The sequence below is a fragment of the Pholcus phalangioides genome, unplaced genomic scaffold (genome assembly GCF_987345545.1).
Source record: "Pholcus phalangioides strain wild (caught in Gottingen) unplaced genomic scaffold, Ppha-v1.0 ptg000012l_1, whole genome shotgun sequence".
Taxonomy (NCBI): Eukaryota; Metazoa; Arthropoda; class Arachnida; order Araneae; family Pholcidae; genus Pholcus; species Pholcus phalangioides.
Genome location: NW_028301605.1, coordinates 4,231,940 through 4,250,536, shown reverse-complemented (window position 1 = coordinate 4,250,536; position 18,597 = coordinate 4,231,940). Strand labels below are relative to the sequence as shown.

The window sequence follows — 18,597 nt, the reverse complement described above, 5'->3', positions numbered from 1 at the left end:
CCAAAAGTCACGTGGGTCGGCCGGTTCAATTCGTCGCGCAAAGGATTATAGGAAAGGAAGTTACTCTCCACAAAGTATCCCCAACAAAAAACGGGGCAATTCCTGATCTCCATTTCTTTCCTTACGAGGGAAAAAAGTCATCAAGCGGGTGCTAGAACTTCCAATGCTACCACAATATTTCACATGTAAACGAGGCAATAGTTTGCCGAACTTTCAGTTCCATCACTCCCCCCCTCCCCACCTTCTTCAGAATTTTTTTTTCTCTCATCGCTCCACCCAAATCAAGCAAACCCATAGGATCTTATGGTGTAACTACAGCCTCTATCACCCTCCCTGGTGGGGGATTTAAGATGGAGGGGAGGTGTTTAATACGTCTTCCAGGAGAAACTCCCTCAGGGGAAAAAAGTGTGATTTATTACATGAAATTTAACAATAAAATTCTGTAAAAAATCGTATGTGCAAATGAATATATACCCTGCATTATCTTGGCTGAAAACAATTTGAACGAAGTGAATTATTTCTTCACAAAAGCAAAACAAACAAACAAAAAATTTGAAAATTTGAAGAAAAAGAAAAGTTTATACTGACATTTATGTTTTTAATGCAATTTTTTAGTACAAAAAAATGCAAAAATTTTTGCAAATTCGCAAAATAAATGTTAGGGTTTGAAAGGGTTAAATGAAGTGTCTCTTAATTCCCGAGAATTCGATAGTGATCCAATAATTTCACGAATAACTAGAAATAATGCTTTCACTCAGTAAATTTTCTTTACACATCTGTAATAAGGCGTACACCTGCGTCGTAACAGTTTTACGTAATATAAAAGCAAAATTTTTCTTACTGCACTTAAAAGTAAACTGAGAACGAAATAGGTTATCGTGCGCTTTTTCCCTCAGAAGAATAGGTCGATTCGTACTCATTCATAAAAAAAAACCATCATTATGCCAATGAATGAAAGAGCAGCAAAAGTAGCATTGGACGAATAACTGGATCGTATTGGGATCAGCCAATAACTAGTCATGACTAGCCACAAGAAATTTGACGAGCCATTTGATTACAGTCGATATACGGGACGTGCTTCACTGATCTCCAGACGCTCATTCAAGTACCATTAAGTGTTATTTCCATTTTTTGGATTCTCAAATCATCCAAACAATGGCTTCTAGTTTTTTCTAGTTTTCTTGAAAAAAAAAATCATTGTCATTTTTATATTATGGCAATGTATTCAGCGCTGTTAATACTATATTTTTCGGTATTGATTGCCCCTTTTACTTTTCTCGAATAAGTACCACTAACGAACAGAGAAAAGCTGATGTATAATCAGAAATATGTATCGAGTAACATCGAATGCTCTTGAGATGTCTCTGCACTGTAATGGGATATGAAATTATAGTGTTTGTGATCGGTAATTTGATTCCTACAAAACATGCGGACGCTGTTGTAATCAAAATTAAATTTGAAAACTTTCAATTAGGCATGAAATCAATAGACTTTCTGGATGTTATGCCGAGTTGAAGGGGGAAAAGGTGTTGTTTCTCTCCACCGGGTATCGGACACAGGACCTTGCATACCAGGCAAGCGCACTTACCATTAATAGTAACTGCGTTTGCCCGGTATTTAAGAGGTTCTGGGTATTTTAGCCGAGCAAAAAACCATCATCCATTTCAATTAGACACCCTTTTTTCCCCCCTTCTCGATCTCGTACTGGTAATTTAGTTAGCCTAATCCTCGGTGCTGCTCCAAATCCCCAAGTATGTCCGCTGTCATTCTTGATTGTAGTGTTTTTTAGGATTTGTCAGTTGTTTTGCTATAAAAATTTATCTATCAAAATCTATAGAAAAATGTAAGAAAAAAATATAGAAATCTATAAAAGCAATTTACAGTAAATCCTTCCATAACGGTCACCTCCGAAAAACGGCCACATTTTCTTGGAACAGAATGCATCCCATTCAATTAACATTAAGGTTAACCTTCGAACAAACAAGGTTTTTTTGAATAACGTCCACTTTTTACCGTAGAAATTAAAAGAATAATGATGCATACTATAAGAAAAATAGTCTTCAATATTTTTGATCTGATTTTTTTCTTCCTTGAAGCCTACGAACATGGATATAAGTATGGATTCTCCCCCCACGTCACAAGGGCGGCTCAAAAGACACCGTTTTGGTGTTCCTCTGGAGCAGTGTTTCTTTACCTTTTTTTGCCCGTGGCCCCCTTTGAACCATTTTTCTTTCTCGTGTATCCCTTGTCTTACCCAGAGTTTTCGACCCTCATCTAGAAGCAAGATCCTTTATACGTATTGAATTGATTTTTTCAGTGAATTTATACTGAACGAAAATTTTTCAAAGAAGATTGGCCTCCAGACTACTGGCCTAGAATTTATTGAGCTCTCCAATAGTCCGAGTTCTATTCAGGACCGTCTCAACATCATGGGCCCCCCTAGGCAAAGTGATGCTATGGTAGTCCCATACTTAGCTAGAAATAGACAGCCAGCATATTTCCTACTTATTTTCAAAAAAATTATTGTACTATACAAATATCATAAGGTGGGGTCACTTATGGACATGAGACCCCCCCCCGGGCATCACCCCTCACAAGAGTGGGACTGACAGAGCTGCAGGATAGGGCCTGATATGGTTTTCATCATTTTTTGTTTTTCACACTATAAATTTAATATAGAAGAGGGGTCTGTGAAAAATCTAGCCGGGGGCCGGCGGAAAACCCCCATCCTAGGGAACCCGCTGCAAAATGTAGGCGGTGAGGCCCGGGTGGGTCCTTGCCCTAAGACAGCTCTGGTTTTATGGGTGGTTTTTTTGGATTCTGTAATTGTATAGTCACTAATATAAAAGCTTCATATATTTCTTCACACCTTAATTTTTCTTAGCTCTCTGCAGCCCTCCAAACCACCTGTCATGGCCTCTTTTTCCATTTTCTTCCGTGGTCCCCCCCCCCTGAAATATCCCAGTACCACTAGGGGCGCCATATGGTCCCCGGTTGAGAACCACTGTTCTAGAGTATAAGCTGCATGAGAGAAAACTCCCAGCTAGATAAAAAATGCATCAAATTCATAGCTTAAATTCCCGACAAAACATTTCGTTCCAATTTTCTCTGAAATTATTTATCCCCCTTCATCACTGATTTGGTGCCGTCACTTCAGTCTTCTCGTCAACAGTTGAGATGTATTGCACGAATCGTCCCAGGCCCCCAGGGATAGAGCCCCGTCAGCTGTTGTGGGCGCCATGCCTGTAACATGCCATGTCGTTGATATCTAGTGTCGCATGCGAGTGCTATTACTATAATGTGGATCATTAAACAATTATTTCCAGTTGATCCTAAATATCGAAACAACAATTTAAAAACACGAAACTTTCCCCACATAAAATGGCACAAGAGAAACGTATCTGGTCGTTACTGGAATATGATAATTAAAATTACAGCCCGTAGCATTCAGAAATGATAACAATGTCTACTCACCAGCCGACCTTCACTTTTCACGTATGGCACAACAGTTGTCCCTACGACAAAAATAGAATTTTCCTTTTGTCATGTCACACGCATAAAATTCCCACGGTCATTAATTAAGTATGGCACTCACATTTCTAAAAAGAAAAAATGGCAACAAAAGAAACTTCAACTCACCGATGACAACCCATAGGATTAACGCAACCTCCTTTACTTGGTTCATGGCTTTGTCCCCGTTCCACGAGTCGAACCTGAAAATGAATTTTCACACTAGATCAATGTGCCGATCCATAACCCGTGATTGATAAGCGCAGAATACGCATGCATGTAGTTACGCAGGCGAAATGTAGGGGAAGTGTTACGATTTTTCCGGTATACCGCGCATACGTACATTTTACATTTGTTATTAATAAACCACGTTCTAAGATCGAGCAGATAATGTGGTTTTGAATCAGGCCCCAGGCATGTGAAGATCTAATCACTCGGAACATCAGCCGAATACTGATCGGGTTGTGTAAAGAGCCTACGTATAAGTCGGCCTACCGTATGTGATAGTCTCGCTCGAGATGCTATTTAATCTTCTTCGAGATTTCCGCGTGCCTTTGAGCGGATTCTTATTTTTGCTTATCATTTTCCTTCACTGGAGTGGAACTAAATATCAATTATGTTCGATATAAGTTTTAATTGTGTGTGTGTCGGGAAAAGGGTTTTTCTCTCGTACAAGGAATTCCAATCAGTTTAGGAAATAAATTTGATTGATTGATTGATCCACCTCGCGGCAGTTTCTGGTCCGTGTATTTGTGCTCAAAATTGGAGGAATTTAGCACGTTTTGTGTTGAGTTACTAAGAATATATTTAGTACGGATATATAGTAAAGCCCCTCTTTTACGGACACTCACGGGGGAAAAAAGGAAGGGTGACCGTATGGGTTTCCGTTGGATCAATTATTTTCGAGGTAGGGGACAATATTGAGATAGGCCTGTAGTTGCTGAGGTTATCCGTATCTGGGGTGTGGAGGCGTTTCTGTTGGAACTGTGAAATAAAACATTTATAATAACTGAAATGGTTCATTATTTGGAAATGAACTAAATTCTCTCTCTGCCAATATAAAATACGTTTAAAGTCATGGAAGTATATACAGTAATTATCGAAATGGTGCGCAGAGTAAGAATTGTAAAAGAAATATTGTAAGAAAAGAAGTTTAACACTAGCAAATTCTCTGTACAGATCATACGGATATTTAGGAAATACTTGTGTGTGAGGATCCGTTATTAAAAAAAGTTCGCATACTGAATTTATAGTAAAACCTCCTCTAACGGCCACCTCGGAACAACGGTAATCTCCGAACAACGGCCACGTTTTGTTGGAACCGAACGCGTCCCAGTTCCATCCAAAAAAAAAAAAATAGAGCGATTAATCAATTTATATTATCAAAATATAATCATATATTTTAATATAATCAGTTATACAGTCGAATCCCGTTTTAACGAATACCGTTATAGCGAAATTCTCGTTTTAACGAACACTTTCTTAATCCTTCAGATAAGTTTACATAAGAACAATGCAAAAACATGGAATTCCTTTATAACGAAATTTCATTTCAACGAAGTGATTTCTCCGGTCTCTTGGAGTTCGCTATAACGGGATTCGACTGTATAACTATCGTAATCAGTTGCAGAATGGATTGTCATTTCACATGCTATGTACGTGGATCGCAAATTTTATTTTTCCAGGTATAAAACTACACCTCCCAATAACGGCCACGTTTTCACGGTCCCGTTATTGGCCGTTGTTGGGAGGTTTTACTGTACATCAAACTGATCAATCGAGTTGTGGTTTGTGTTTCTAGAAATATGCAATTTGGAGGAGCAAATTAATTTCAGCCAATATTTTCTCTCTCCGCTACCTAATTCATTTTGATGCAAAATATATTACTCCAAGGTGATTTAACAGTGGTGAATATAATCTGCTCGTAGCTCGGAGCACTCGCAAATCTAGACGTAAGAAAAATATCATTTGCGATTATATGTTCATTCATCCCATCACATTGGTGCCATCACTGACTAGAAAAAGTCACACAAAGTATAAAAATCCATCACTGATTAAAAGCCAGTGCCAGGAGAGAATTTTTCGAGAAATTTAAAAAAAAGGTATTACGGGCTTTTTTCTGTGTTCACATTGGTTTAAAACCCTTATATTGGTTAAAACCCTTACATTTCGACTCCATAAAAGAAAAAGTAATCATATAATCATCTTATAATCCCATCACGTGTATATTCTGATCCATCCTCCATTATCACCAAAGGCTATTTACGATCGTGAAATCGAAAGCAGTTGGTACGAATATAATCTTTTATAATCATATTATATTGTTATTTTTTTTTACTTAAAAAAATATATATCATAAGACGTTATATTTTTATATGTATATCTTCAATACAAGAAATTCTTGCATTCCATCACTTTGGAAGAATATATAGAAATGACAAAAAATGGAGGGCTGGCCTCACTGTTCATCGGACCGTTCGGTGAAAAACAAAAGCTGGAGAGCGTGAATATTTTAATTGGAGGGATTTTTCGGATAAATCATGCACGAATATTTCAAATCCCATTGTTTTTTAACTAGACATGGCCAGGAGATGATGCTAACGACATTACCTTGGGGGAATACAACGCACCATTTTTTTCTTTTCTGTGAAGAGGAAGGTGAAAGTCAAGGAAAAACGAAACTGAAAAGATTCATTTTTGTGTGTGGTTCTTCACCCTTGCACTTATTTATTAGAGCCCCGCGCACGAAATTATTTTTATTTATTTATTTTCTGCCGTCCGTGAAATAACTGATAATGCTGTTTGATTTATGTGCGCAACCAGTAATTTCGGTACGACAAAATTATGCTTAAATTATATGTTTAAAGTTTCTGGGCTTGGATCTTGCACTATCTTTATACAACTGAGTTACATATATATATAGCAAAATAGGAGCAAAAAACATTTGTTTTTGCCTCCTATTTTGATTTTTGAATTCAATGGTACTTCAGCAGAACTCGGGGGATAGAGCATCTATTTACGCTATGGAGGCCAAGAAATGGTCTCAGAAACGTTCTGCGTTAAGCCAATGTCAGGGAAATGCGAAAAATTGCGATCCTAAATACGGGATATCACTAATTTGTGGCCCAAAAATGCAGCTTACGCCAAATTTGTTAATTACTGCAAAAAAGTGGTGAAGAGTGTAGAAATAAAAGGCTGCTACAAATCGCAGTGTAAAAAAATTTGACGGGGAAAAAACATTCAAATGACTCGATTTCTGTAAAATACGGGACGTCGCTGTCTTCAAAAAGGTTGCAAAAAGTTAGCAAAATCACGAATTGTTGTTAAAATTGCTGAAAAAATCGAGGAAAAACAGTTTAACTTGACAAAGTGAGATGAATATTTGTATTTAAACCCAAAATTATCATAAGTTATAACAACGCAGTTTATTAACGATTTTAATGGATATTATAAATTTAAATAAACATCATTGAAAAACGGGACAAATATATAAAAAATTCAGAACTAAAAACACAGAAATGTCCCGCAATACGGGACGCAAGTAGTCCGTCGAATTGTTTCAGAATTTTTACTGGTCCTTGGGTTTAGAAAGAATGTTTTATACGATACTTACATAACATGAAAAATCCATGCATCCACCATTTTCACTTCGAAATATGGAAGACAGATGGCATTATCAAGCACACGAAACAAGCATAACTCTGGTGACATAAATACGTTAGGACAGTGATGGGCAAACGTTTTAACAGCAGGCCAAAAAAGAAAAAAATATTGACGGGCCAATATATAATTTCTTGTAAAATATTTCTATACTGTTTTAAAAATCTTTGGAGGGCCAGATAGAATCTAAGCGGAGAACGCAGCTTACCGACCCTTCACTGAATTAGGCCCACACATATGTATACTCAGTTCATTAGGCTTAGTAATCAATTCGTTAGGCCGGGATTACACTATAAAAGTGTTGTAAAAGCTCTCTGACAAAACTTGAAAAATTCAACCAATAAGATCATCGGTTGCATTTGCTCGAATACAACCGATGCGTTTATTGGTTGAATTTTTGAAGTTTTATAAAAGATCTTTTATGAAACTTTTATAGTGTAATACCGGCCTTAGAAATTCTCCAGATCAGCGTTTCCCAACCTTCCTGAACACTCAAGGACCAGTATATTGTCTGGAACAATTCGAACAATTCGAATTAAGAGCCAGTCAAATTTCTCAAGAGACAAGCATGATTTTGTTCTCGAGAAAAACGGTCTAAAATTAGGTTTTTCCGGCATTTCCAGAACTTAATATCCTCTTTTTTTCCCTATGTTAAGAGACACGCTGTCATGAAATCAGAAAATTTTGTGTTATTCATAGACTCCAATTTAGCAATCACAAAAAACAAATTTTAAGAGCCAATACCAATTTTATAGTCACCATGGCGACCTGGCACCAGGGATTTGTCAATCCGCACTGAATAGTGATCATGAAAAGTATTTTACGAAACGATTTCTTTATTTATCGTCGCACAGACTTTTCATGGGAGGAGATACGGGGGCCCCCAGTGTCAAAGGTGGAGTCATCTGATCTAGAACCCCTTAATACACGTATATTTAATCTGATCTAATGTATATGTGTATATGAACTGACATCATCATCGTGCCCTTCCCAGAAATAATGACCGTGCTCCTTTCCCCCCCCCCCAGACTTTCAAGTCTATCTCGGTCTATGAGATTTTTTTATATAATTGACCCTTTCTTTTTTCAATGAAACCTTCTTTAGAATTCCTCAAAACCCCTCAAAAAAGTTTTTAATCTTCACTAAAATCATGAAGATAATTTTCATAGCATGTAAATTATTATAGCCCGAAAGTTCAGGCAAAAAATGCCATAAATGCCTTTTATTGCCTATTTTCAAACTTTTTTTTTTGCAAAATGTTTTCTTGACTTTTTCCTCTAGTAAATTTCTATTTCGATATTGTTCTATGTTTACTAGGGAACTTTAGTGGCCATATTCGGTAGGACTTGGATGTTTTTTTAGCATTGAGAATTTCAAAATAATAATACACTGCTGGCCACCGTAAATGCAACACCTTGAAGGAAGCATGCAAATAATATGAAATTTACAACATGGATTAACGGAGGTGAGATATGCAAATGATTAGAATTTCAGCGCAGACGCACATCACGCGCGCCTGTGGCGCCACTTCAAAGTGCTATTTAAGGCTTGGAGATTTCGACGATTTGAAGTACGGCAATTGTGTTTTTCTTGTGGTTTTTTCAAAAAAACGATCAATTATGCCTCGTAGAGAACAGCGATCATCTTTTGATCAAGTATCCGAGTTCGACAGAGGAAGGATAGTGGCCTACCGAGATTGTGGATTATCTTTCAGGGAAATCGGTAGTCGTGTTGGACGAAACCAAACAACTGTAATGCGGATATGTGATCGTTGGATGCAGGAGGGTACGACGGACCGACGTGTTCGATCGCATCCACCTCAGTGCACCACTTCACGTGATGACAGGCGTATTGTGCGTATGGCAGTGACGGATCGCTCAGCCACATCACGAACCATAGCACAGCACATTCAGTCTGTACCGCATCATCCAGTGTCTGCGCGTACCATTCGACGCCGTTTACAGCAGAGTGGTCTGTCCGCAAGACGTCCATTGCTTCGTCTACCCTTGACGCAGAACCACAGACGTTTCCGCCGCCAATGGTGCGATGAAAGAAGGATGTGGACGACACAATGGAATGAAATTGTCTTTACTGACGAGTCACGCTTCTGTCTGCAACAACGGTGGTCGGATTCGAGTCTGGAGACACCGTGGAGAGAGGATGCTGAACAGCTGCGTTATGCACCGCCACACTGGTCCTGCACCGGGTATTATGGTATGGGGCGGTATTGGATATCACTCTCGCACTCCTCTAGTACGCATTGCCGGTACTTTAAAAAGCCAGCGCTACATCTCCGAGGTGTTGGAGCCAGTTGTCCTTCCTTACCTTCAGGGCTTGCCCACAGCCATATTTCAACAGGATAATGCGCGACCACACGTGGCACGCATTGTTCAAAGGTTCTTCGTCAATCGCCAGATTGAATTGCTTCCCTGGCCAGCTCGCTCTCCGGATCTTTCGCCGATAGAAAACATGTGGTCCGTGGTTGCTCAACGATTGACCCAGATTACATCCCCAGCTGCCACACCAGATCAACTTTGGCAACGCGTGGAAGCTGCTTGGTCTGCTGTACCCCAAGAACACATTCAAAGTCTCTTTGAATCAATGCCGAGGCGTCTGGCAGCGGTGATCTCCAACAATGGCGGCTACTCTGGCGACTGATTTTGGCAGGAACCACACTTCACAGAAGTCTATAAATTTAATCATTTGATGCTTGGTCAACATGTTATCTACAAAATAAATATTGTTGCGATATCTCTTGTCTTTCTTGGTGTTGCAATTTGGGTGGCCAGCAGTGTAGTTATTATTTTAATTTTCAACCCTTGGTAATAAGGGGCTCTGTCGATTGCCCACTAGATAGAAGGGTTTGGATTTTAAACGTGTTCCCGTAGCAAGTTGATTGCATCCACCATAGAGGCGCATTAATGGTTTTGCCGCGCCCGTGGGTTAATTTTACCGCCCTTCCAGTCTAATTTTCTTGACAACTCTTACCTAGAATTCACCACCCTGTGCTATAACCCGCTTGGTCCTCCCCTCCTGCAAGTACACCTGTGTCTCTTAGTCATTCTTTTGGTCACTACCATGTTCGCATACTCTATGTGTCACTCCTTTAGTCATTGGCATGTTTGCGCACTGTTCTTGAGGTCACTTGTTTGGTCACTCACTTACATGTATCCTTGCTTTATAGGTCATTCTTTGATCACTCACACGTTTACGCATGCTCTATGGTATTGTTTTGGTTATTCACGTGTTTTCACATACTCTAGGTCACTCACTGTCCTGGTCTCGCTCTGTAGGTCACTCTTTTAGACGTTCACATACTTTCACACTCTCTAGGTGACTCTTTTAGTCATTCACGCGCTTGGAAATGTTACACTTTTGCTCACTCACTTGCTTGAAAAGGTCATTCTTTTGACCATTCACTGACCTAGTCCCTTACTGTCTCAGCAGAGGCAGATTTTATTTAGGGTATTACAAAATTTGACTCCCTTCTTCCAGTCTACTGGTTTTTTTGTCTATTCATTCCTCAAATTTGCCGCCCCTCTGAACTTGCCTCCTTGGGCTATTAGTCCACTAACGGCCGTATTCACCGTCCAGGTTCAGAACGCGATCCAGGTTCTAAACCGCGTTTCACCTCAAAATTGGTATTCACCACCCCTGAATCGAGATCCACGGACCAGCTTTTCGAGCCTGAAACTGAATCTCCGATATCGGCGATCCAGCAGGGTGGATCGAGTTTCAGCGCATGCGCAGTGAACATTATCGTCGCTGGAAACACAAACATCGACATAGTAATGGCGGTCGCGCTGAATTGTTTTTACGATGACCCGGAATGTAATAGGGAATTTAGAATAATTTATTAATTATAAGGTGATGAGTGACCGCGTTTAGGTATTAAATATATGTTAAGTAATTATCCCCGATCAATGAAAGCTTTCAACTACTACTTGAAGCCATCAACAAGTGACGAAAGAAGGTGAGTAATGATACTTTTCTATGATTTCCTTCAAATCTGAACTTCATTCGCTAACAAAATGATCATTATCAAATAATGATTGAATTGTATGAGTAATATACTCATGTATTGATATTAATGACAAATTCGTCTTTATGGTACCTGAAACAGGGTCGTAGCGGGCAGGGCCGTCTTGAGAACACCATGGGCCCCCGGGCAAGTGGCTTTTCTGAGGACCTACCAGGTAAATTACAGAAAATTTCAACCAAATCTCATTTTTGTGAGGCCCCTCTTCTCTCGAGGCCCCCGGGTAGGTCCATCCGTTAAGACAGCACTGGTAGTGGGCTCTCTCGATGCAGACTTTTTTCTTGAGTGGGGGCCCCTGAAAGTATTATGTAAAATAAAGTGTACATTTTTGTGAGGGCTCCCATTCTCTCGGCCCTTGGGAAGTGCTCCGGTTGCCCCAGCTTATTTACGGTCCTGACCTGAAGGTTAAATGGCAGGGTATAGTGTCACGCTTTTGAAGTTTTTTCCTCTCTGAAAATAATGTATCATTGGTCTGAAAAGAAGTCATGAATATCTCTCTTGAATACAAAAAATTTTTTTTTTGTATTACTTGTATACAAAATTTTTTTTTCCCTAACCAGGACCATCTTAAGAGCATGATGGGCCCCCCCCCACCCCGAGACGATAAATTTTTCTGTGGTCCTACCTGGTAAATTCTAGAAAATTTCAACCAGATCTCATTTTTGTGGGGCCCTTTTTTCTCTTGAGGAGCCTCGTACATTAAGAACTCGCAAAATGTACTAGGCAAAAGCGATCATTACAGTAGTACATTTTAATTCCTAAACAATACAATATTCACCAACACTCTAAAATATAGATTTGTGTATGAAATGTTTCGTCTCTGATATGAAAATATCTATATTAATGCCAAGCAAAATATATTACCTTTTTTTAGCTTTTACCTCTTGGCAGGAATATATTTATTTGATACTTTGCTGCTGTGTGTAAACATGGCATTTTCCTTCTATATTCAGTCGATCTCACTTATAACATTCCCATGTATAATATTTTCCTGCTTAGTACTCGAATTAATTTTTATTAAGATTTCCTGTTTAAAGCATTTTCCCCGCTTACATTTTTCATGGTAATTTTTTGAAAAAAAAACCCTTTATAAGCAGAATCCACAGTATTTGCACAAATGAAAACACGTGCACAACAAAATATTTTCTGTGATGCACTCTCATTATCCAAAATCATATAATTATCAGCTCATTTCATTCTATTTGTGCATCAGTATTTTGCGTATAAATATCAGTTCATTCGTTTATTATTTACAGTTAAACCTCACTACAATGATACTTGATATAAAAATAAATCCCTCTACATCAATATTTTGAAAGTCTTGTTTGGAAATTCCTATAGTATAATGTTAAACTGCTGCCACTCGATTAGAGATGAGAATATTAATATGAGAAATAACATGAGAATAATTATTATTTTTGATAAGAATATTCCCCAGTAATTTATAAAAGTAGTCTTTCCAGAGTATATTCTCTAGGATATTATATATGATTATATTATAAATAACTGGGGAATATTCTTGTTAAGAATAATAAGGATATTCTCAAGTTATTTACAATAGTAGTCCTTCCAGAGTCCTTCGTTACAATATTCTCAAGAATTTTACATCTCTAATCTTAATACAACAGCAATCCCTCTACAATGATATTTTTTCTTGATTTGCAGAATATCATTTTATTGAGATTTTAGTGTGTGATCATACCTTTCGTGCTCAAAACACCAATTCAAAAATTCATGAAATTACTTTTTGGAACCTTATTTATGTGCAGTTCATGCCAGCATTGGGCAATGATTGAGTGAAATTTATAATATTTAAGTAATCTATCATTACATAACTAGTCCCACGTGATTGCTGATTACATGTGCTTTATTCGTATTATGCAGTATGATTTCACTGTATTTGAAATCACAACACATGAGTATGATTTGCTTCATTCTTTAGGGAAATTTTTTTTCATGAAAACTGTTTTTAATTTTTCAGATGAAACACGTATTTGGGAGCAAAAGTAGGGTAAAAACACATCTATGATAAAATGTGGCCACTGAAGACGAGCTGACTCAATCATGGAAGAAAATCTCAATATTTATTTACAATGTTTGTGTGTGTGTTATACGTACCATTATTTTTTTTAGCAATCTCAAATACTTCCATATAAATATGAATAAATTATTTTTGATAATTGATTTGTTGTTATTTCTTAAGTGAGGAAAATGTTAGCTTTTTTTTACGTAGTTTGAATTTGTGCCTTAATTATGTTCAAGTTACAGTGTAAATTTTGAAAGTAACGAATTACTAGATTGTGATTATCATGTAAATACAGTATATATTTTAAAAAAATCCAGATTTAACTACCAATCCTGCTAGTAAAAAGAGGGATGGAAAATGATTTTGTTGATGAATAATGACGTTGAATCTATCAATATATGTCAAGTTTTTTTTAATTTTTAGTCTTGGCTATTAGTTTACCCTTTAGTTAAACATGATTCAAAGGCAATGCATTTTACACATAAAAAAAAAAAAAATTGTCCATACACTAATGCTTGTATTGACTGTCAGATTTGAAACTTTGTTTATAGATTTTTTATTTTTAAGAATCTTTCAGCTTCAAGGACGTCCTTTCAACTTATATTTAATAATATAATGAACTGTATCTAACTTTTTATGTAAGCTAATAAAAAAAACTGGTACACATGTTGGAACAGTTTTTTGTTGAAAAGAAAACTGTTGGGTTTAGCATTTTATACATCGAGAGGGGGCACATCTTGTGTGTAGGAAGGATTGCATGCAACTATCATACAAGTTTCAACAAATTACAAAAAATCAGTCTCAGATATTAACTTATTTGGCTAATAGGAAATATAGCTATTAATGTTCAGTAATTTAATATTCAATGTGCATCGCAAGAATTACTATTAGCACAAAATTTTTTTTTGGAAATCAAATTTACTGAATTTTGTACTTTTTCATTTTAATATATGTATCTAAAAATTTGATTTCAGGTACAAAACAATCATAATTTTAAAAATATTCAGATAATTATTTTTTGAAAAATTTCCAAATATAAATTTTACACAATTGCGACCGTCCTTTTTTCCTTCATTTCATTCACGATTAATAAAATTTGTATGTGCTGATACATTTTTTTTTTCTTCAAAGCAATGAAAAGCGCATAAGCTGATTGTACGTGCGATATATAATTTATCTAATCTGAGAATATTAGCAATTTCGTAGCGAAATGAAAAACCATCATTATAGATATAGCGGGAGTAGGAAAGAAAACCGTAGCTGGAATGAAATGGAATTTCCATTAAAAAGGGGATGATAAAACCATATTTTGCTTATCGAAAGAAAATTGTTGAAAAACGTAAACACAAGAATCCTACCGTTGAGTTTTCTACTTCATTAGAAGATCAAAAACCCTTCATCCAATCAGCGTCGGATCTACTCTCGCCAAGCTAATATACGCCAAATACTCGCCAACTGAACCGAGTTTCACTTGATACGCACTCGAGACTCACTGGTGAATGCCAAATTCGTTCTAAAACTGAAACGGGTTTCAACTGATCCACGTTTCAGGACCGTGAGTGGTGAATACGGCCGTAAGCTTCCCTCCCCGTAAATACGCCACTGCTCCGGTTCTGATTTTCTTCATTGTGGGTGATGGAAATGGGGAGGGGGGTGGGAATTTGAAACTTCTGAAACATGTTATTTAAGTAACCAGAATCATATGTAAAAATTATGTATAATTTGGTTAAGAAATCAAAAGAACAATGAAAAATTTATTCATTCAACTTCGGCATTTAAAAAAAAGGTTTTTACTAGCGTCCTCCGCTATTAATTTAGAGCACTAATTTCAGAATTGATGCATATATTATAGGAATATTTTTACTTCTTTTTTTTAGAGAAATTTTCATTCCAAGTTATTATTTTGATAAAATTTATTACAAATAAACTTAATTATAGAGAAATTTGATGCTGTCAAATATCGATTAATATAACTTTTAATTTTTATTTTGGTCAATGGATAAATTTTGCTTCATTTCGAATCATTGAATTTAAATACTACTTTCTAATTTTGTACATATAAGCTTTGGTCATATATTTTCCACATTCTATCGTTTTTCTTCATCTAAGAAATCAATTTCGTAATAATTTACAGAATAATTGATTATTTTTACCAGTTGTGTCTACTTATAAAACAATCGGGTACAGTGAAACATCGGTTAATACGATGTTTCTTCTGCTTTCATGAGCCTGAACTAGTAAAAATAGCGTTAAAAGACTTATTGTCCATTAGAATGTCTTTCTGGTGTTTGTTATGTTTTGGATGCCGGAAACACGATTGGACAAATTGTCTGACATGCCCAGGATATGTAAAAATTTTGACCGGGCGTACATTATACGATGGCTTTGTTCTGACGGTTTTTCGTCACGAATTTAAAACAAAAAATTACGCAAATTTTATCATTACACGCAGCTTTTCACACGCAGCACCATCTATATGCACACCTGAATATATTATAAAAAAAAATGATAAACATCAAGAAAATAAATAGAAAAATGAAAGATAATATTTTTTGATTCTGTTATGCAATCATTACTAAGGATAACCAGATGAGATTACGATTAACAAGAGAATACTCCCACACATTTTATATGAGCTTATTTAAATAAATCTCTAGATCGATTTCCTGAGAAACCATTTTAATTGATTACGTCTCATTTCCATATGATTACTCAATTGAATTCTAAAAATAAATCTGAGTATTTTCTTAAATACATATGTAATTACGTAGTGAATGATTTCCCTCAGTCTCGGGATTTGACTCCTCTGAATAAATCTCACGCATGGATAGATAGATTAATTTTGATTAGTTTTTCTTGTCGTTTGAATTTTGATTATCCGAGTGTATTTATTCATTCATAAATTTCCTGATGGGTGAACACAGAAATAATCTGATAACAAAACGTATAAATTTTGCAAACGATGAACTTTCAAATCTCATAAATTTTTAAAAAAGTAATCATTATTACTATTAGAAGTTACGTTTGGTCAAGATAATGGTCTTCTTTTGAAGATAAGGAAGACCTTTCGTTTTAATTTTCACAGATTTTATGCTTAAATAGGTCAAAGATATCAGCAACATAATGAACTAACTTATCACATATAAATGCTATTCGTGTATTTTCGATTTCAAATTATAGCCAACAATTAAAGAGAGGTTTTCTTTGTTTTATGGAAACTCTATGAGAAACCAAAACTAGAAAATTTCCTGTATAATTTATTTTTATACTATTTTTTGTGATAAACACATTGCCATAGACACCGGAACGTAGAGAAATGTGACAGTTGCTCCCTCCCCCCCCCCATGTATAACTTTTGTGGCCTCTTCCCTCGTGTTTACGCCCTTCAATTCAAGCGGAATAGAAAATGATTAAAGTGCAAAACATAGTACTGTATACAAGAGTATACGCAAGCTTACTAGAAAATTTTAAGAATAATCAAGTTTGCGTTACGCAATTCTAGGGAATTTCGAGATTTCTAGTCTCCTGCACATTTTGAGGAATATAAAAGCCTCCTATGCATTTGAGGGGGGGGGGAACTAAAGCCTCATATGCATATCTAGAATTATGCACGCTCGTTACGTATACCTAGTGGTTCGCACGCTGTCTGCGCATATGCAGCAGAACCCACGCTTTCTACTCATATGCGTTTAGATATACGCATACAAATACTAATGTGCTAAACAAACGGGTGTGTAAGCAGCTTCTGCGTATTTGTCACACCGCAAAAAATGCGGTCCATGCAGAACTCTGATTATGAAAACGTAATGTTTTGAGATGAGTCTCGGAAGCTTTGCAATATAATTTTCTTTCGAGCATAGTTTATGATTGTTACCGAAGCAAGTTAAGACCTGAAAATTAATATCACTGAAATGAATTGACGTTTTTATGTGAGATCCAGGTTTCCAGCTTCGTGAACGTAAATGTGTATCACCGCCAAATTTGGTGATGTTCACTTCGAGAGTTCGAATTATACCATAAACCGGGGGTTCTCAAACGTTTTCCACCGGCGGCGCCCCTTTTCCGTTATCAACGGCTCTCCAGAGCAGTTTAACAAAGATTCTCTTCGAGAAACCTTTGTCAGGGCTACCTACCGTTCAGGTTCACAGTTTGAGAACCCTTGCCATAAGCAACTATAGACATTATTTACCAAAAAGTGCAGGGACAGGTAGTTTTGAGATAAAAAATTTTCTGTGTGATGTGAAGTAAAAAGCGTGCTCGGCTAGTGAGTCAGTCAGTTGAGTTGGCATCACAGCTGCCAGATGGATTCAAGAAATTTCATTCCGATTGCAAAAAACTCTCCAATGACCCAAGGTCAGGTATGCCATAATTGTTGATTCCGAGGCCTTGAGTCAAGTCCCAGACACAAATCCGATTATCAAGCGAACCAAATGTCTCATGTCCAGTTTGGCCCTTAACATTTAAAATCAACGATTATAATATTATAATATTACAAAATTCTTGACTCACCACATTAAAATACAACAAGAACAAAACCTTCTTACCTTTAACGAGGAAGACTAAATACTCATCAAACACAGTACTTAAAAAAAAGAAATCACATCTTCAATTAAGTAATTTTCCGGTTGATTATGGATATTAAGTTCATCCCGGCGAAAAAATCCAACTAAAGCTGGTCTGATCTACAAAGTAAATACGATTGATGATCAGCGTAAAAATCGGGGAATGGATATGCACAGACACGTGACCGTGGGAAGACACCACCCAGGCCTCTGGTTAACAAATAACTGTGCGAAACAGTGTTTTGCTGCGTGTTCGATCCGCACACAGTTAAGACACTCCTTCTCCTATATTCGAAGCCGAATTAAATGGAGATGTGTTTTACTTTCAAGACTACTCTATGAAAAATACTATAGATATTTCTTTTCTTTTTTTTTCCCACGTTTCTGGGTTGTCGTACTGTTACTATGTCATACTATTTTGTTTTGCCTTTTTTTTCCTTTAATACGGTTAAAACTTCAAATGTTTGCCGATCCGTGAAACAAAATAATCCTTCAACGAGCTGGAACTGAACCTGGCGACGAACTATCCATAGAGAAGATTATACCTTCTTCGTGATATTATATGTTAGGATTCCACTTTTTTTTTTTTAATGTATAAATTGCGTTTTCTCTGTACTTTTGCACTGTTTTCAGACCAGGTGAATTTTATTGTATTCGTATAAATATGCGAGTTTTGTAGTATGACGAGGTTTTATGTAGGTTTTGTTTTCTGGATAATGTCTGGGTTTTTTGATATTGAATACGGTCATCGATCTATATCGGGATGATCGGTCCGGCATTGGTTATGCATGATCGGGTCG

At 36.8% G+C, this 18,597-nt stretch overlaps 1 protein-coding gene and 1 long non-coding RNA gene across 3 annotated transcripts in view; one reads left to right on the top strand and one right to left on the bottom strand.

The window, feature by feature from the left end:
• The window catches only part of LOC149079169 (uncharacterized), a 33,542-nt gene extending 15,467 nt beyond the window's left edge, over nucleotides 1-18,075 (bottom strand). Inside the window, exons 1-3 of the mRNA XM_089240073.1 lie at nucleotides 17,780-18,075; nucleotides 3,640-3,713; nucleotides 3,475-3,515 (exon numbers count right to left, since the gene is read on the bottom strand). Of these exons, the coding sequence (XP_089096199.1) occupies nucleotides 3,475-3,515; nucleotides 3,640-3,685 (87 nt within the window). The 5' untranslated portion in view covers nucleotides 3,686-3,713; nucleotides 17,780-18,075. The remainder of the gene's footprint in view (nucleotides 1-3,474; nucleotides 3,516-3,639; nucleotides 3,714-17,779) is intronic.
• LOC149079170 (uncharacterized) lies at nucleotides 10,753-13,389 on the top strand. Of its 2 annotated transcripts, XR_016193639.1 has the most exons (3): nucleotides 10,753-11,143; nucleotides 11,294-11,366; nucleotides 13,191-13,389. It is a non-coding gene; the product is annotated as an uncharacterized LOC149079170 (long non-coding RNA). The 2 variants fall into 2 exon arrangements; XR_016193640.1 differs by lacking the exon at nucleotides 11,294-11,366.
• Nucleotides 18,076-18,597: the final 522 nt, after the last annotated feature.